General features: G+C 35.6%; 1 protein-coding gene across 1 annotated transcript; it reads left to right on the top strand.

The window, feature by feature from the left end:
• Positions 1-12,179: 12,179 nt before the first annotated feature.
• On the top strand, positions 12,180-17,195 carry LOC111915286 (rac-like GTP-binding protein RAC1). Its single transcript, XM_023910957.3, has 8 exons — positions 12,180-12,323; positions 12,482-12,699; positions 14,686-14,773; positions 14,882-14,991; positions 15,676-15,739; positions 16,052-16,116; positions 16,395-16,460; positions 16,795-17,195. Exons 2-8 carry the CDS (start codon positions 12,601-12,603, stop codon positions 16,897-16,899), a joined length of 597 nt encoding a protein of 198 aa, XP_023766725.2. The 5' UTR covers positions 12,180-12,323; positions 12,482-12,600; the 3' UTR covers positions 16,900-17,195.
• The last annotated feature ends 3,999 nt before the right edge of the window (positions 17,196-21,194 follow it).

The raw sequence follows: 21,194 nt of genomic DNA, 5'->3' as shown, positions 1-21,194 counted from the left end.
ACGTTTCCGCCGTTCTTGGTTTTGGGGTGTGACAGATTGGTATCAGAGCATTGTATATAGTGAATCAAGTACATCAACCCATAAAAGATATACTAAACTATAAACCCATTAGGGATTAAAGCACTCTGACCCAGAGTCTATACTTTAAATATTAAAATATTTAATTAAGTATACTAGTCTGCATTCATACTAAAATCAGTGTCACAATGACAAGAACAAAAGTATTACGATTGTTAAATATCACAAGTGAGCTCGGGGATGTATGGTCAGTCCTGGGAATGGCATAGCCTGATCAACTATGCTGGTCCGAGGAGTGATTAGCATATGCCCTAGAATGGTTCTGATGTGTTAACAAGTCTAAAAACTTACCAACAATACCACAAGAAGATCAGTAGAACTTAAACTTAAAATACTATAGGTGTATTTTGTACTACTAGTTACATGTATACTATATCCTTATACCTCTCTTCTCGCGTAGATTTAAATGGATGGATTCCATCACGGCGACCTGTACTTTCCAAATGAAGGCAATGTCGGGTGGATCGAAGAAGAGCCCGAAAATGAGCATCCAATCCCTTTGGATGATCACCTCGCAGAAGGCTTTTCTGATGGATCCGACTCCGAGCCTGAAGTCAACAACCTACCGCTAGTAGGTCAATCCCCGAACAACAACCCCCGACCAGCTTTTCCAGGTCCTACTCCCTTGTGGGCAACCAACTTGAATCGCTAGAGTGATGAACAGGGTCAACCCTTACCATACTTTGGGGACCGAACCTTTTACCACGTCAGTGAAGGTGGTTCTGCTGACCGAGCTCTGCCCGTCATTATCCGCAGAATAGCTCGTAATGTTGAGCAAGGTCAAGCAACCATCGACCGGGTCATGGAGATTGATGCCAACTCTGGTGTCAACACATTCCGCATCCGCCGTCTTGAAGAAGACATGGAACGGACCCGGAGAACCAATGAAACCCTGCAGCAACAGCTGGCTGCCTCCCGAGCTGAAGTCTTGGAACTTCGAGCCCGTCAGAGGGCTCAGGAGCGACACCTTCAAGAGGTGTTTCGTCAAGTGTCAGACCTCAGGGCTCGCCCGAGGAATTCCCATCGCCGTTAGATGATGTCTAGTACATCTCTGTCTTTTGGTTAAGGAATAGCCTTTAACATCTATGCTCTAAGTAGCACCTGTCTGTAAAATATTCCTAACTTTCAGTACTCTATTTAGGAATCTAAGAACTGTCAAACTTTTCTGTATGGTATGATGTAAGACCTACTGATAGGTCGATTTTCCCTGAACTTATTACATCAGTAATACCAGTATTATTGACATCTATCGAATCTGTGGGAAAAATCTGTACATTTGTGTTTCCTACTAATATTCTTTGTTGTGATCTCAAACACTCATTCAACTGTTGGGCTATGGTTAGTTAATCCATGTGTCACTCTCACGTTGCTTAGAAATTGATTCTTACCATTTTTCTTATCTTTATAAACTTATAGCTGAAAGATGCCTCCTTGAAAATCTCCCAGGAATAACCCTGCACCTCCACCACCTCCTCCGCCTCCGGTCATCGATACTGCAGCCCTGAATGCTACCGTAGCTACAGCAGTGGCAACTGCCATGACTCAGTATCACTCATCTGATGCTAGCAGAGGTGGAACCCCTGTGGAATCAATTCCGGTTGAAACCCCTGTACGCTCGAGAGAGTGCTCCTACAAGGATTTCACCAATTGCAAGTCGAAGCCTTTCCATGGCACCGGCGGGGTCATTGCTCTCTCGCAATGGTTCGAGAAGACTGAATCAGTCTTCGAAATCTGTTCATGCCCTGCTGCGAGCAAAGTCAAGTATGCCGCATGCACCTTTGAAGGAAAGGCCCTGACATGGTGGAACGGCCATGTTAAAGCACTAACCCTCGTCGTAGCCAACGACATGGGTTGGGAAACAATGAAAGACCTCATGATTGAGAAATACTGGCCGAGGGGCGAAGTCCAAAAATTGGAGCAGGAACTTTGGAACCTGACTATGAAGGGCACCAACGTGGTTGCTTATACTGCCCGATTCAGCGAACTGGTGGCCCTCTGCCCCAATATGGCTCCCACTGAGGGGAAAAAGATCAAAAGGTACATATGGGGCTAGTGCCTCCGTATCAGGGGAATGTCCTAGCATCAAACCCCGCTACCTTCGACAGTGCCAAGCGACTAGCACAGCGACTCATTGACCATGGAGTCAAAACCCCTGCAACAACAACCACCCTAACCATCCCGGAACCCTCCAAACCCGCTGACACTAAGCGGAAATTCTGGGAAGAAAAGAAGAGACAGCGGGCTGCTAAAAAGCAGCAAATTGTGGCTGTGCATGCCGCGATAACCCCTGCTACTGCTCCGGTGGGACAGTATGCTGGAAGTTTGCCTAAGTGCAATAAATGCAACTTCCACCACAACGGCCCCTGCCGTGAAATGCAGTGCTCTAACTGCAACAGGAAAGGACACACCGTCCGTTTTTGTAGATTCCCAGCGAAATCGATCACCCAGGTCCCCGGCTCTAGCGCGAGCCCGACCTGCTATGGATGTGGCGAAGCAGGCCACTTTAGGAGGGACTTCTCCAAAGCGAAGAATGCTGGAGGAGCAGGGAGGGTACTAGCTATAGGCCATGGGGAAGCAGTTGCTGACCCGACAGTGGTGACTGGTACGTTCCTCCTCGATAACTCCTATGCATGCATTATGTGCGATAGTGGAGCAGAGCGAAGCTTCGTAAACCATAAATTTGCTCGCATGCTTAAGCAACAACCACACGCACTCAAAGAACAATTCACAGTAGAAATGGCTAATGGAAAAACTGAAAGTACGAATAGCATATACTTAGGTTGTACCCTAACTCTAGATAACCATTGATTCCCAATCGACCTCATGCCGGTCTCAATAAAAAGCTTCGACGTTATCATCGGCATGGATTGGTTAAGTCTTCATCGCGCCGACATCATGTGCTACGAGAAAGCAGTCCGTTTAAACCTTCCGTCAAACGAAACTCTTATAGTCTACGACGACAAACCTGGTGCGAGTCTTCGTATAATATCAAGTATTCAAGCACATAAGTATCTGCGTAAAGAATACCACGCATTCCTTGCTCACGTCTTCGACACGAGCCTCGAAACGAAAGAACTAAAGAACATCCCAGTAGTGAGCGACTTCCCCGACATTTTCCCAGAAGAGCTACCTGGATTACGTCCGCAACGACAGGTCGAGTTCAGAATCGACTTAATCCCAGGAGCTACCCCAGTAGCCAAGTCGCCCTACCGTTTAGCACCAGCTGAGATGCAGGAACTCTCTGGTCAGCTTAACGAACTGCTCAGCAAGGGCTTTATAAGGCCGAGCTTCTCACCTTGGGGAGCATCGGTTTTGTTCGTTAAGAAGAAAGACGGATCATTCCGTATGTGTATCGACTATAGAGAACTCAACAAACTGACGGTCAAGAATCGTTACCCTCTGCCTCGCATAGACGATCTATTTGATCAACTGCAAGGGGCGAACTATTTTTCCAAAATTGATCTGAGATCCGGATATCACTAGTTACGGGTACTAGAGGAGGATGTGCCGAAGACAGCCTTTCGAACTCGTTACAGACACTACGAGTTCGTGGTGATGCCATTCGGATTGACCAATGCGCCTGCAGTCTTCATGGATCTGATGAATAGAGTATGCCGACCTTACTTGGATCAGTTCGTCATCGTTTTCATTGACGACATCCTGATCTACTCCCGAAGTAAGGAAGAGCATGGCGATCACCTGCGACAAGTTCTAGGGACATTACGAAAGGAGAAACTTTATGCGAAGTTCTCGAAATGTGAATTTTGGATCCGAAGAGTCGAATTCTTAGGACACGTGGTAAGCGAAGAGGGAATCCACGTGGACCCATCCAAAATTAAAGCCATTGAGAACTGGTCAGCACCCAAGACGCCTACAGAAATTTGTCAATTTCTAGGTCTTGCTGGCTACTACCGCAAATTCATTCAGAACTTCTCCTGAATAGCGAAACCCCTTACAACCTTGACCCAGAAAGGCGTGGCCTTTGACTGGGAAGAGAAACAAGAGAGAGCGTTCCAAACGCTCAAGCGAGCCTTGTGCACCGCGCCAATACTATCCCTCCCCGAAGGGGTAGAAGACTTTGTAGTCTATTGCGATGCATCGAATCAAGGGCTCGGGTGTGTTCTGATGCAGCAAGGTAAGGTCATCGCCTACGCCTCGAGACAGTTGAAGACATACGAGGTTAACTACACGACTCATGATCTTGAAATGGGAGCAGTGGTGTTTGCTCTGAAGATCTGGAGACATTACTTGTACGGAACGAAAAGCACTATTTTTACCGACCACAAGAGTTTACAACACATTTTCGATCAGAAGGAGCTCAACATGAGACAACGACGGTGGATTGAGCTACTCAGTGACTACGAATGCGATATTTGTTATCATCCGGGTAAAGGCAACGTAGTAGCAGATGCCCTAAGTCAAAAGGAATATTCTGGTTGCAAAGTCAAGTCATTGTCAATAACCATCCATTCACACTTATCTAAGAAAATTCAGGCGGCTCAACTTGAAGCCATGAAACCTGAAAATGGGACGGGTGAATCCCTTAGAGGAATGGAAAAAAATTTAGAAGCCAAGGGTGACGGAACCTTATATTTCATGAACCGGATTTGGACACCGAAACACGGTGGTTTCCGAGACTTGGTCATGACCGAGGCGCACAACACTCGGTATTCCGTCCACCCAGGTTCAGATAAGATGTATCTGGATCTTAAAAAGCTATACTGGTGGCCTAATATGAAAGCAGAGATTGCTACCTTCGTAAGTAAATGCTTTACTTGCGCAAAGGTTAAGGTCGAGTACCAGAAGCCCTCTGGTTTACTGCAACAACCAGAGATTCCAGAATGGAAGTGGGAGCGGATCACTATGGATTTCATAACCAAGTTGCCCAAGACAACGGGTGGACTTGATACCATATGGGTCATCGTCGATAGATTGACCAAGTCTGCACACTTCCTGGCTATCAAAGAAACTGACAAGATGGAGAAACTTACGAGAACATACATTAGGGAAATCGTGCGGCTACATGGGGTGCCTATGTCCATTATCTCCGATAGAGATAGTAGGTTCACCTCAAGATTCTGGCAATCACTACAACATTCCTTAGGAACAAGGCTGGACATGAGCACAACCTACCATCCACAGACCGACGGACAGAGTGAGAGGACCATCCAAACACTGGAAGATATGTTGCGAGCCTATGTGATTGACTTTGGAAAGGCATCTGATACTCATTTACCCCTTGTCGAGTTTTCCTATAATAACAGTTATCACACGAGCATCAAGGCTGCTCCATTTGAAGCTCTCTACGGCCGAAAGTGCAGATCTCCTCTGTGTTGGGCTGAGGTGGGAGATACCCAATTAGCCAGGGGGCAAGCTTCCGACAGTACTCTCACTGGTCTGGAGACCATTCGGGAAACGACAAAGAAAATCGTTCAGATTCGTGAACGATTAAAAGCTTCTAGAGACCGACAGAAGAGCTACGCTGATAAAAGAAGAAAACCTTTGGAATTTCAGGTGGGAGACCGAGTCCTTCTCAAAGTCTCACCCTGGAAGGGCTTGATACGTTTCGGCAAGCGTGGGAAGCATAATCCGAGGTACATAGGGCCTTTCGATATTCTTGCAAGAGTCGGCCCCGTAGCTTACATACTCGACCTACCCGACGCACTTCGTAACGTACATTCTACATTCCACATATCTAACTTGAAAAAGTGTTTGTCCGACGACACTCTTGTAATTCCACTCGACGAGATCGAGATCAACGAGAGCCTCAGCTTCGTGGAAGAACCAATAGAGATCATGGACCGTGAGGTCAAGCAGACGAAGCAAAGCCGTATCCCTATCATGAAGGTTCGCTGGAACGCTAAGCGAGGACCGGAATTCACTTGTGAACGCGAGGATCAGATGAAACTGAAATACCCTCATCTTTTCGCTTAATTGTTTGTAAATTCTTATTTGCTTAAATTCTAATTTCGGGAAGAAATTCCTTCTAACGGGGGGATGATTTGACAACTCGAAATTTCCATTTTGTATGAACAGTATCTATTCAATAGAAGCTAGTCCAGTTTCAATGAATTTCAGACTTTTACGAATAAGTTTGTGTACATTAGGGTTTACGTTTAAGGAGATATCAGGAGAGTGGATGCTCATGGGTTTGTGAAACTTGAGCATTTCAAAACTTCATAATGTTAGAGTCCAATTCCGGAATAAAAATATTTTCTGCCAAAATATTTCAGGACTATAAATAGATTTCTAAACTAAATTCATTCATTATTCACATTTCCAACTAGAGAAAAGCCATTTTCTCTCTCACGGATCTTCGGGTTTTCATCCCAAATCGTGAGTACACTTCTCTAGTTGTGTTATAATGTTTGTTTTATGCTTATTAACATAAATTACATGTCAAATATGTGAGATCCGGGAGTTTACCGCCCAAGAACGTTCTTGGGGAGTAAACTCCAAAATGAAGCTTTAAGGCTATCTAGTCCCATTTCCTTGTTAGGTAGCTAGCTTAGGATAATATGTATGATCATTTGAGACTAGAAAACAATCAAGAACACATAGTTTTAGGATTTTACGGCCCAAGAGTTTCTTGGACCATAAACACCATTTTCAAGGGCTTAATGTGCCCTAATCACCCCCTAAGGCTTTAGACTTTAACCCTCAATTACTTGTAGCTAAAATGGGGACTTTAACACATCAAAATCACCCCTAAAAGGGAGTTTACGGCCAAGAAATGCTCTTGGGCCGTAAACTCCAAGTAAGGGCACCAAAGTGTGCCTAGGGTTCCCCTTAGCCTAAATCAAAAGCCTAGAAATTATCCTACTTGTGCAAGAGACTTGAAAGAATTAAAACATCCATCCCATGAGAGTTTACGGCCGTAAACTCTAAGGGATATGGTCTTTAGGCCGTAAACTCCTCAAAGGAGTATTATCTATGCCCTAAACTACCCAAAGGATTAAACCACCAAGCTAGGCTTATTCTAGAAATCATTTAGCACCTTAAAACACCCAAAACCACCAAGATTGGAGTTCACGGCCGTAAAATCAAAGGTTTACGACCGTAAACTCCTTGGGTGGGGTTTATTGTGTTGTAAACTCTTATATAAGGTCCTTGGAAGCTTTAAACCCCTTTAGCCTTGTCCCATCACAACTTAGATGCAACCATTAGGACCTATAACACTTACACCAAGTGTTTACATGTTCCTAAGTGTCCCAACTTATTTCATTAAGTTATTATTTGGCTAATTAGTTATATATATGCTCATTATATGATAACTAGGCTCGTGCGTGTGAACAAGTCTCCGTTTGCCACCTAGCACGGTATCCGACACTACAATCCAAACCACTCACCACAGGTGAGTTTATACCCCTTTAATTAACCTTTGAAATGCTTTAAATGTTTTAAATACTTTATGGGGGGAATACAAGTTAAATGCTTATAATTATTGTATCAATCACATGTGATTACATTAATCATATGTGATTAATAACTAGAAAACCAATGATTTTATCACTGTTCAAATTGTTTATCAAACTGCTTTACTTCAAAATGTTTTACAAACTCTTTTACTTATCAAATGCTTTTATTAAACTTTGTTTTACTTCTTATAAATTGCATGCCCATATATGTATAGATATATAAGTAATGTTTAAAGGGCTTAGGAAGGCCATCCGCCCTATTTCCTTTTTCTCGATTTGGATGTGGTCTGGTGGGATTTCGGGTGACCGTCCGAAGGTCGTTTCAATATTAGTTATATATCAATTATACATATATAAACATAAAAGTACTTCCATATTCTTGCGTACTATACACATCACTAGTAAGTTACCATCGGGGTAACACAGGATCATACTACTACAACTTCTAGATCAATGAGTCAGTTCATTCATGAGTCTATACATTACATTACTATGAGAACATATACATTACATTACTACGAGAACATATACAACTATACTAGAAAGAGAACATATACAACTATACTAGGAGGAGAACATATACAACTATACTAGAACGAGAAACATTACACTACATATACAAGAATACGTTAACAATTGTGATCCACTGTATCGGAGCATGCCTTAAATGTCATGGACCGAGTTGTAGCCAGAATTCTCTTGGAGGGAGAGCGTGAGTTTGCGTATAGATCTATACTGTATTGACTATCCTACACCTTGCTGCTAGCTACAGCCGGACCTGCAGGTCTGCGGGTGCCAAACGTCATTCCGTTATTACGACCATTCGTATGTCGTTGTTACCAGTCGATAGTATGGTGCAATTATCACATTATACCTTAATATAAATCCGGTTTAAGGTAGTTAGTACAGCAGTAGTTCCTATAATACAAAACTACAGTACTACAATGATTTACCCATTACATATTTTTAGTGATTATTTCACTTAAACATTAATGTACAAACTATATTTGTTAAATGATAGTTACACTTGGGAAATTACACACTTTTACAACAAACGAGCATACAAACCAGTTAAGCCTTGGTAGAAGGCTACTTTAATAGAAAATATAGGTTTTTCTGAGAGATTCAAACTTTTACAAACACTTACATACATTTTACAAACTTACACTTGAGACATGTTCAAACGTTTTGATAACAAACATCGACACTAAAATACTTATGAACTCACCAGCTTAATGCTGATAAACTCTTTCAAAATAACTTGTATTCTCAGGTCATCAGTAGACAGGTACCGATGCCAGCTTTAGAGAAGATGGAGCGCATTCAAGACTTATCTTATTATTTTGATTTACATTACATTTTTGGTGTCTAAAACTGTACAGAACACGCTTGTATTAAAATTATATATTTAATGCAATGGATGATGTTGTTTGATTATTTACATTTACTGTGTTATGATACTATACATGACGTCCTCCGCCCCAGAACGTTTCCGCCGTTCTTGGTTTTGGGGTGTGACAACTTAGGCTAATAAGCAACCTATATCTGATTCACTTTTTATGACACACATAGTCGTGTCGGTTTAATCGCGAAACTTTGAAGAAGCATAAATTCTTCATACGAAGTCAGATTTAAGCACTCCTTATATCTACGAGATAGTCATTATGATTACTACATCTTTAGCTAAGATTATCTATTACATCTTAAATGTCTATCCCGAATCTGTGGGCGTTACACATCAACATAACATAAATAAAGCATACATAATTTAAATGTCAATACATTAATAAACTAAAAATGTCTCCAAAATACTCGAGCCAAAACCTTGCATCCTTGACTTCAAGTGTCCTTAACTTCCCTTACTCGAGACATATATTAAGATAATGCATCAAACTAACACATATCAGTACATATAGTATTTCGAGTAATTTATGCACATAATAGAGTAAAACATTGAAAAATTTTAATGTACAATGTTATAATATGAGACATGAGTTCATATGTCATGAACTTACCTCAGGAATGTGTAGACTAACATCTAACAAGATTCTCAAAGTGTTAGAAGGATTCTTGAACACCTAAAAATATATAATTACGTAAAATAGCATACCCATTTAACCTTAGTTAATCTATTTAGGATCACATAAACTTAAGGTCACTTATTAACCTCTTAAAATATCATACTGACTTTAATGAACCATAAGGAACATCCATATGATATCTAAAATTAATTTACATAAAATTACATAAAATACCTATTGTATGGATAGTTTGTACTAGATAATTACATTTTAGTTAATTGATCTATATTTGTAATTATCAACACCATCTTTATATGAGTTATCTTTGTAAATATGTTATTATTATCTATTATATAAACACATAAACCACAAGATAATAGGGTGTGGTTTAATTTCTATATGGTATAAGCCTAACCATCCCTTTTCTTTCCTCTCGTTTTTTCCCTAACCCTAATCTTATCGCCATTCTTTTCCTGGTACATTCTCAATGTCGACATCACAAGATGGTACCTTCTCCATGGAGACGGTGCTTCACATGATCCCTATTAAGCTTTACTCCACTAGTTATATTCTCTGATGCAATTAAATGCTACATCTCTTATCCGACCATAAGCTAACATATCACATTAATGGTTCTGCAATTGCACCTCCAACCACCATTACAGTTGAAAATAGGGATGAGTTGAATCCTACCTTCACCACTTGGCATGATCTTGATCAGAAAGTCGTAATCCTTCTCAACTCCTCCCTTACTTAAGAGACAGCTGCTGAAGTCCTTGGTTTCACCATAGTTCGTCAAATTTGGATCTCTCTTGAAACAACCTATAATAATTCATCTGTTGAACAAATCCATTCTCTTAAGGATTCTCTTCGCCAACTTAAAAGCGTATGCAATAAACTTGCTACCATATGTCAATTAGTTGATGAAATAGACAAGCTCCATTGGTTTCTTTATGGGTTAGGATCCTCTTTTGAAATGTTTTCCATCGCCATTCAGACAATAGAACCATCTCCTACTTTTTGTGATTTACTATCATAAGCAGAAAGCCATGATCTCTTCTTATTATCTTTGCACGGTTCTTATACACCTCCAGTGACATTTATTTCACAACAATATCATTCATCTTCTTCCCGTAGACGCCAACCTTCTTACAATGGTGGTAATGTTGGAAACAAGTGTCAAATGTCATAACTATTAACTAGTTGGTATAACTTTAGGAATAATAACAAAGCTCTTTTTGGGTTGCCCTCAAAAACTATAATAGCTAGAAAAGAATTAAGAAAGTGATATAATTAGTTAATTGATTTATTATAGGTTAATAAACTAATTAGATACTAATTAGAATTAATTAGAATTAATTTAAAGGTACAATGACTGAATGTTAATTGATCAGTAGTTGAACAAAAAGAACTTTTTTGATTCTCCGTAGAGATGAAAGATTTTAGAGAGCTCTTTGAGCCTTCCAGAATCAATCTATGTAACAGATCCTCTCTAATAAATGAAATTTTTTTTACCACTTGTTACACTCTCATTCAATTTGTCAAATGTCATTTTATGATTATTTTGAATTAATTTTTTTTCACATGTTATTTTATGACTGTTTATATTTTATTAAATTCCACATAATATTTTAATGTAATACTTGCAATAAATGTATATCAATTTTATTAATAAACTTACATTTTAATTTTCAATTTCCTAAATTAAAGCTCATTAGTTTATTTTATTTATTTAAATTATTTGTTTAAAGTTAAAAGATAAAAAATATTTTCATTATAATAATTCATTATTTTTCTTATTTTCTTTATAAATTTTAAGTTCTCAAATATTTTGACTTTATATTTAGTTTTTTTTAATTAACCCATTTAATACATGAGTCTTACAATTAGTAATGTAAAAACGTAAAATTTAATTAAAATTGACTTTTAATCAAATATTAACCAAAAGTCTAAAAATAATCAATTACGGAAAAAAAAGATAAAAATATGAAGCTGTTCATTAAATAGAGGACAAGATTTTTTTGATATTGTGTACGGATTTTTTGAAAACCCTAAGACAACTAAATTTCAAACTCGAAGCTTCATAAAAAATACATCCACATGTTAAAAATTCTTATAAATAAGTGATACTCATATGCTAAAACCCCATTTTAACGTCCATGAGGTTTCATGTTTTTTTAGTTTGAACAGGATGAATTGTACGAAATTACAAAACTGAAAGCTATAATTTCCATATAATCAGAAAATAAATTAATTAAATAAAAAAGCTTATGAAAAAAAACACAAACATCACCATCTTTACACCTATGTTCATGAAATTGTCACCCTCTCATAGGCCCACATAATTTTTTGAAGAATAAAATCAATATGAGATAATCAGTTATAGTAAAATAACAAAGTTTATATAATTTTATGATATCGTAAGTTTTGTTACAAGTAACTTTTTTCGAGTTTTTATTTTTTATTTTTATAAAAAAAGTAATTAAAAAAACGAAACCTAAACATTAAATCAGAATTGTGAAACTCCAAAAACTTGATTATTTTCTTCATATCCAAACGTCCTTTATTTAATTATAAATATAAATAATCATCATAGAATATCTGTCATATAATCATATTGATTACCTACATATTTAATTGTGAAGTAAATATGATTATTAAATATATTAATTTGAGCATAAGATATTATTTATTTTAAATTCTTAAATTATTAGAGAATGAAGAAATTCAAGAACATTGAAAATATAGCTGGCTGTCTAAAGCTACTGCAACTCTCTCTCTCTCTCTCTCTCTCTCTCTCTCTAAGGTGCTTCTCATTTCTCTCTGCACACAAAACACACACAATCACACACTATTTGTTTGAAATGTTCCGAAATCGATGAATGTGCTGCTGATTTTGGTCCTTATATTGTAGTCAGTGTGGAAATATTTTAGGGTTTTGATGTTTGGGGAGAAATTTTGCAGCTTTTTTGTCTTGAAGTCTGAAGGAAAGAGAAGTTAATCAAGAGAGGAGAACAAGAATATTTGTTGAAGTTGGTCGTCGGAGGTCAAAGTCAAACTCCGGTTACCGGAAAAAGTCAAGAATGAGCGCATCTCGGTTTATAAAGTGCGTGACAGTCGGCGATGGAGCTGTTGGGAAGACCTGTATGCTTATTTCTTACACCAGCAACACTTTCCCCACTGTAAAGTCAATTCAACTTCATCTCGATTTAATTTCTTCAATAATTTTAATTGTTCTCATTTCGAAGAAGCTAATTTTGCCCTAAATTGACGATAATAGTTCTATTCCGACCTAATTTTGATTCAATTTGAATGAAACGGTTCAAAACGATGATTTTTTTCGATAGGAAGACATTTTTTCGTTGAATTTTGTTATAATTAAATGAAAATTTCAATGGTGGGGAAGTTTTCGCTGCAAAAACCTTACTGTTCTTGTTTTTAGTTTTTCGTGAATTGTCTTTCTTTGATAGAAGACATGATTATGTGTTTTTTTGCTGTTTTTATCGTGTGAAAGAAAGTTTCCTTTTTCATTCTTGAACTTTTTATGCTATAATTCTGTAGGATATTTTTTGAATTTGGATTTGTACTTATTTTCATGAGAATTGAATTGTTGTGGTATGTTAGATGCAACTACATTTTGGATCTGTAAATGCACAAGTTGTATGAAATAAATAGGGATAAGATTAAGATGAATGGGGGATAGACACCTATTACCCTTTGTCTGTATGAATGGCCACCTGTCCTCCCTACAAAGCTATCTCTTAATGAGCTAATAGGGACAATACTTAATCCATCAAGCCATATACATATACAAGTGTTTCCTTTTAAAAATAATGACTTAATAACAAAGTCACAAAAACTAGGCTTTTGCGATCAAGTCCTAAACTTTTTACTTTTTCCCTTTTTTGCCATGTTTTTGTCAAATACTTTTTAAACATTATTTACTTAATGGGGAAAAAAGAAACATAATAATCTTGCTTAGTTGTATCATCAATCACCCACAAAAATAGTGAATTACAGGAAACAAGAAACCAAATAAACATTATTCATGTAGCTCTCAATAGTCAATATTATGCCTCATCTATGGTCATTGTTAGGATTTTAATATTCACATGTGAATTTCAATAGTACATTCATAAAAGGAAGAGTAGCTAGCTACTATAGTCGTATTATACGTATATAAAAGGGTAAAAACATAGAAGATATAAAGTACTTACAACAATTTATTGATTTAGCCACTTAATTATTGTCTATAGTGATTAAACATCATAGACTTTTTTAGCTTTTAATTTTTCCGGTTTTGAAAAAGGTCAAAATACTGAAAACTGCAACGTATTTTATCTGTTTAGTTTTACCTACTTGAAGTCTCAATAATCAATTTTGGGTGTTTGATGAAAACTAAGTCTAATATTTATTTATTTATTTTTGACTATTTAGGGTCAAAATAATATATTTTGGAGAAGTGGGTAAGGAGTTGCTTAAAGAAAAATGATTATTGAATCAAACAGAAAATTACCTAACTACCCATAATCTTAATGAACTGAGTATCTGATTAAATGATTCTTCAAGTCACAACAATCAGTGTGCATACAGATTCTTGATTTATTATTTACTTATTTAAAGAATCTTTTATTAATTAGTTGGGTAGTGGGTGGAGGATGATGTGTATAGATAAAGTATATAGTTGGTTGGTGGGCCCCCAAATCCATCATCATAAATGAAGTTTCTTTGTGGTGAAGGAAGCAAGGGCAAAATATGGAATTTTATTAAAACTTATTTTCTTTACATTCTCATTTCTACTTGTTTACCTTATTTTCTTTCTTTCACCATCATGTGGATTCTTTCTTGATTTTGTCTTGCATCAAACAAGATCAAGAATCAAAAAATTGTTTTCTTTTCACACCAAAAATGATAGGTAAACATAAAGGGATAAAGTAATAGAACACTCCTTTGTATTTAAGAATCATATATAGTTAATTAATGTGAAAAAAGGGTAAAATGCAAGAAATAGCAACACATTTTCATCGATTTCTGTATTATAAATGAAAGATTTGTTTCTTGCATATAATCAAAAGTTGTAGAAGATGTGTTTTTTCCACAAATTACAACGATTCTTCATGTATGATTTTGACTGGATGTTGACTTTCTTCATTTATTTATGAAAACAGGATTACGTGCCTACAGTTTTTGACAATTTTAGTGCAAATGTTGTGGTAGATGGGAGCACTGTAAATCTTGGATTGTGGGATACTGCAGGTTGATTCCTTAATTGATTATAAGTTGGTGTATATGTCATTTTTTAATAATCTTTTTCTGCTAAAAAAGTTATGTTATTTATTATTATTTTTTTTTTACAAAAAAAAGGTCAAGAAGATTACAACAGATTGAGACCTTTGAGTTATCGAGGTGCTGATGTCTTCATACTTGCATTTTCCCTCATTAGCAAGGCCAGCTATGAGAATGTCTCCAAAAAGGTGATTCTGTCTTTATTGGTATTAAAGTAAATTACAGAAATGGTCCCTGTGCTTTTTGATTTTACCGTGTTTAGTCCAAAGCTGTAACCTTTTTTCAGTTTTGGTCTTCAGTCTAAGGTCTTGTGTCGATATTGGACCTTATTTTAAGGTTTTATATCGATTTTGGTTCTTATTTCAAGGTTCCAGGGACCAAAATCGATATGAAACCTTGAAATAAGGACCAAAGTTGGAAAAAATTACAAGTTTGGACTAAACATAGTAATATGAGAAAGCACGGGAACCATTTTTGTAATTTAATCTTGATATTGCTTTTTAAATTTTAAATGCAAGAATAATTAGTAATATACTTCCATAGATTCCATTTATTACAACATCTCTTTTTTTTTTTTCTTCCTGTTTTTGTATTTTACTTTGAAGAATCTATCAACTTATAGCAATATTTTCTAAATAAAAAGCAACTTTAACCCTTTTATTATCAATAGTATATTTGGTGTATCATTTCGTTAATAAAATATTCTCTTAATTAACTTATTACTATTCTAAGTTTCTAACATTAACATCCAACTTATTCGAAGTATTTGTTTACTAAGTTGTGTGTATTCATGAAATTAATTTTGTAAAATAGGATTAAAATTGTTCATGTAATAATTAATGGATTTGTTGTATATTTGTTGAAATTTTCAGTGGATTCCTGAATTGAGGCACTATGCGCCAGGTGTTCCAATCATCCTTGTTGGAACAAAGCTTGGTTAGATTCTTTTCAACCTTCATTCACTACAAAATGAATATTTGCAATTACTCTCATTTTCTTTCTAAGACTTTGTATTAAACTGTCAATCAAATGACCAAAATACCCTCCAACATTTTTGTTTTTGTGATGAAGAATGGTTGCCAAGATGGGATGCATTCCAATTTAAACATCCTAAAAATCGAATTTCTGCAATTTTTATATATATATAAGAGAGAGAGAGAGAGAGAGAGAGAGAGAGAGAGGACAAGTCAAGACCTCAAATGACCAAAATACCCTCCAACACTGACTAAATGCTTATATCTTTTGTAGATCTTCGAGATGATAAACAGTTTTTGAGTGACCATCCTGGTGCGGTTCCAATAACTACAGCTCAGGTACAATTACAAACTACTCCCATTTAAAATGATGTTTAAAAAAATATTTGAGAGCACTTGTGGAAATATAAAGAAAAAAAAATAAGCGAGGGTAAATTTGTAAAATGGTTAGGACTTAATGTGGAAAGTCTCATTTCTATGACTTTCTGTGTTAAGTCGAAAAGAAACACTCATATATATATATATATATATATATATATATATATATATATATATATATATATATATATATATATATATATATATATAATTATATTATTATATTTATATTTGCATAGGGAGAGGAGCTGAAGAAGCTAATTGGTGCCCCTGCTTACATCGAGTGTAGTTCAAAAACACAGCAGGTGATATGTCATATTTATGCTCAATTTATATGTATATAATATATATGTCCCATGAAATTGCATTGTTTTTGACTTTTGGTCAAATGTCTAAATATCCTTAAAAACAGCAGGGGCAATTTGGTAATTGACATTAAGAGTTTGGACTTTCGAACATAAAAGTTATAATATTCGTGAGGCAAATACCAAAAGTAAAGTTGCCTTTTTTTTTCATGGGACATCTAAAGATGAAAGATGATGCATTTTTTTTATGATACACCAATGAAACTGTTTTCAATGATGTGGATGCAATGCAAGGGTATTTACGTCTTTTTGCACATGTACATGGTTACTGCAGAACGTGAAGGCAGTGTTTGATGCAGCCATTAAAGTGGTTCTCCAGCCACCAAAGCAAAAGAAGAAAAAGAAGAGAAGGGGTCAAAAATCATGTTCCATTCTGTAAGTTTGTGCACAAGATTTTTAGTGATGAATGGAATGGAAAAATGGGAAGAAAGTTTGACTTTTCAATGGTGAATGCTCAAGTGTTGATCACTGTGGCCTTTATATAGTTTTTGATGAATTTGCTCACTTTTATTGTGTTTTGTGTTGTGTAAGTTGATATATGTAATTCTTTAACACCAAATAGTTGAGACTTTAGGGGACTATTTGGGTAATATGTAATATGGTTTTATGTAGATTGTGGAAAGATGATGATTTTAAGAGGGTTGAAAATGAAATTACTTTTGAATGATTACTATATGCTTCGGGTGTATTGGTTAATGCGGAGTGTTCTCTTGTAGCTCAATTTGTGGTTCATATTTGTGTAAGTTGCTTATGAACCTATTAATAAATGTTATGGGTGCTCTTATGGTTAAATAATGTATAGTATATTAAACATTCAAAGAGTCAGTTTTGACTTTATAAGAAATGAATACTAATCGTCATGTTTTGTATGGGTGTATAAACAAAACATAATAACTCGCGTAACCTAGATAAGGCTTGGGTTAATTAGTTGGGGATAATGACTTGAAAGGGTAACGAACTTTTGACTTTTGTTACATTTAGTCACTAAACTTTTTTTCGTTATCTATTTGCCATTGAACTATTGAAACTGTTCACATTTTACCCTTATGACCGGTAAGCCGGTCATAAGGGTAAAATGTGAACAGTTTCAATAGTTTAGTGGCAAATAGATAACGAAAAAAAGTTTAGTGACTAAATGTGAACAAAATCGAAAGTTTGTTTCCCTCTAAAAAGGTCAATGACTAAATGTGAACAAACTTCCTATTGTATTATGTTTTAGCAAAATTATTTATTTTTGTTTAATTGTAACAACATTTGTTGATGAAGAAATCTATGAAACAAAAAAACAAAATGTAACATCCGGATTTCTAGGTATCATAATTTAAGTATTTTTCTTTTGAGTTAAGAAGAGAGACTCAACGAGTTGACGCCTCAACTCGTCGAGTAAGGTCGCGACTGATGACTCGGATTAATGAATGGACTCGACGAGTCGGTGAGGCGACTCAACGAGTCTGCGCTGTTGGCAGAAACCCTATATAGTTAGTTTCATCTTACACATAGATATGAAGTATTTTATATAATTACGTGCTATGTGTGCATATTATTTGAATAATTGCTGTCTATGTTGGATGAACGATTTTATACATGTTTTAAAAGATTTAAACGGTATGTTTATTTTATATCTAAAAATATGTTGCAGATGAAACATGAGTAGGTGAAATAGTTGGTGTGTGATCAAATAAAATGGTGAGAGATAAGTGATGATAGAAAGGTGATGATAATTAGGTAAATAAATAACGATGAATATGTGATGTAGGATGAAAGGAGATACCATAACCTTAACCAGCAATGTGGTGATGTAGTCATCTACCAGAGTATAGATGGCGACCACGGACTATTCTAGACAACCTAGTGGAAATACCAGCAGACCCATAACCTGTAGGTGATGAATTACGAGTTCAAACGATGTTGTAACTACGTATTCATGCGATTATACTCTAACCCCTTACTATGAATTACGAGTTCAGACGATGTTGTAACTACATATTCATGGGATGTCACAAATTTCGCATGCCAAACCAATGGTCATAATTCATATCAGTGAGAATGATTCATTTTTTTGTAAAACCAAAATCAGATTGGAAATTTTGATTTTTTATTTTGGAAAATGTCAAACCATTGGTTTTTTATTTCGGTTTTGGTTTTTTGTTTTTTTTTAAATATATTTTCAGGGTTATTTTTTTTTAATTTCATAGATTTCGTCATCAACAAATGTTGCTACAATTTAACAAAAATAAATAATTTGCTAAAACATAATACAAGAGGAAGTTTGTTCACATTTAATCATTGAACTTTTTAGAGGGAAACGAACTTTCGATTTTGTTCATATTTAGTCACTAAACTTTTTTTCGTTATCTATTTGTCATTGAACTATTGAATCTGTTCACATTTTACCCTTATGACCGGCAACAACCGGTCATAAGGGTAAAATGTGAACAGTTTCAATAGTTCAATGACAAATAGATAACGAAAAAAAGTTTAGTGACTAAATGTGACAAAAGTCGAAAGTTCGTTACCCTTTCAAGTCATTATCCCTAATTAGTTGGGGATATTGGGTTTTTAAGTCCCAAATTAGTTGGGGATATTAGGGTTTTATGTGAAAATATGTTTTTTATTTATTTATTTATTTATTTATTTTTGTATAAATATGAGTTTATAAAGAAAAAACATATTAGAAACAAATTTTCGAGAAAAAAAGCTGTAAACAAACTAAAGTTAGGATGAATTCATAATAAAATTCTAAAACTTGGGCAAAAAGGGTAAATTTTGAATCAAATTTCTAGCAAAATTTAAAATCGAGGCAAAAAGTGTAAATTTTGGATCAAATTTGTAATAAATTTTGAAATCTGTGCCAAAAATATAATTTTTGAAAGTTGGATGACCTGTTGACCGGATCAAAGGGTTAAATTAAATACGATTACCGGTATTTGAGACTTAATTGAATTAAAAAATATATAAAGATTAAATCGATTATGAAGCTAATATATAAAGACTTTATTGTAGTTTTGGTTTTAGTTATTTTGTTTTTTAGTATTTTGCATGCATCCAATAAGCATTTAGATTAATATCTATATTTTTTAATTTTTTATCGAGATGAAACTTTTATTTTTTTTTATTTTTTTTATTTTAGATATAACATATCATAATATGTAAAAACAAGTATGGAATGTACTTTGCAATTTCTCAAATGTTAAACATTCGGTAAGTTGTAAAGGCCGATATCAAATTTCACTTTACAAACTATCTAGAGTGTACGTGTTTTTAATGCTAAACTAAGGTTGCAACTTATGCGTATTTGGTTTATTCCACACCCTATTATCCAATAGTAAGAAAATCTAGAATTGAAATGGTTTCATGCGTTAACCGAATAATCCAAAAACAATTAAACCAACTTATGTGTATTTTGGTTTATATAATGAAACACTAAACGGATCCAAACAACACCTCTGGATAAAAAGACGGTATTTGCATTTGCACAATCGTGACTTTTGGCACCAAGTTGTCTACTTTATGTTTTTAATCATGAACTTGAGTACTTTAAAAAAATGTTAGAATAAGAAATTCCCTTAGACTATAAGGAGTGATAGCATGGTAGCATATGGTAGCATGTGTTAAAGTATTGCCGCATCATATTTTTTATGGACACCTAAATATAGTTTGATGATATGGAGTTATTGATGTGTTTAAAAGACAAAATCTTTTTTCTTAAATCAAATAAATGTTTATTTAAATATTTAATTAATATAAACTTTAACAATGTACAATTGTTAAGCTGAATTTACAACTATTTAAAGCTAAACCAATGAAATTGTCAGAGGGGGACCACCTGCTTCCTTTCCATCTTCTCTTTCATCTCGCCAAAGCACTTGGCGAGGCAATCCTAGCATATGAGTTTAACAACTGGAAATGAGTGATAGCGAGTAAGCCATGTAAGCATAGCGAGGGAGATGGCGAGGCCACTCCTACAGCCTTATGACATCTTGTTTGTGCACATCAAATAGTTACATTCATGATATAGAAAAAAAGAACACTATCTTGCTTTGATACCAAGTTTATTGACACAAGAACAAAAGCCATCCATATGATGGAAAGAAGAATGTCATTAGCAATAAAAAACTCAAGCAAACAAAAACATGTCTTCCAGAAGATGCTTAATTATGGTTGTTAATGTTCATTTCGGCTTTTATGTATCTTCAGAGTTACTTTTGTAAATATTCATAGTTAAAGGTAGTTTAGTATTTTATACTATTTAGCTAGGTTTATCTTCTTGTAATATGGACACTTTTTTGAATAATATAGACTATATCTTCTCCATCAATGTCTCACGAGCGCAGGATCTGCTCTTGCTCATCTCTCAATTGATAGCCTCTTCAACAGAACTCTTTTCAAAATTAACTTCCCAATTGAAGTTGGGTTCAACACTGATATGTTATTGTAAGACTTCTTAGCAGAGTTCGACTATGTGCTTGAGTACAAACCGGGGAAAGCTAATGTCGTTGCCGATGCGCTAAATCGCAAAAGCACCCTCGCCTCAATCACCCAGGCATGATTCTTCTTGCAAGATCAGATCAAACAAGGCCTAGAGCATGATCCTTTAGCCAAGAACCTGCTTGCCATGGCCCGAGATGGGAAGACACGGAGATTTTGGCTTAAGGGAGATCTACTCTTCACAAA

This window comes from Lactuca sativa, chromosome 8, assembly GCF_002870075.4.
Source record: "Lactuca sativa cultivar Salinas chromosome 8, Lsat_Salinas_v11, whole genome shotgun sequence".
In the NCBI taxonomy this organism is placed as follows: Eukaryota; Viridiplantae; Streptophyta; class Magnoliopsida; order Asterales; family Asteraceae; genus Lactuca; species Lactuca sativa.
The sequence above is the reverse complement of the archived record's forward strand: the minus strand, read 5'-3'. Positions and strand labels throughout refer to the sequence as shown.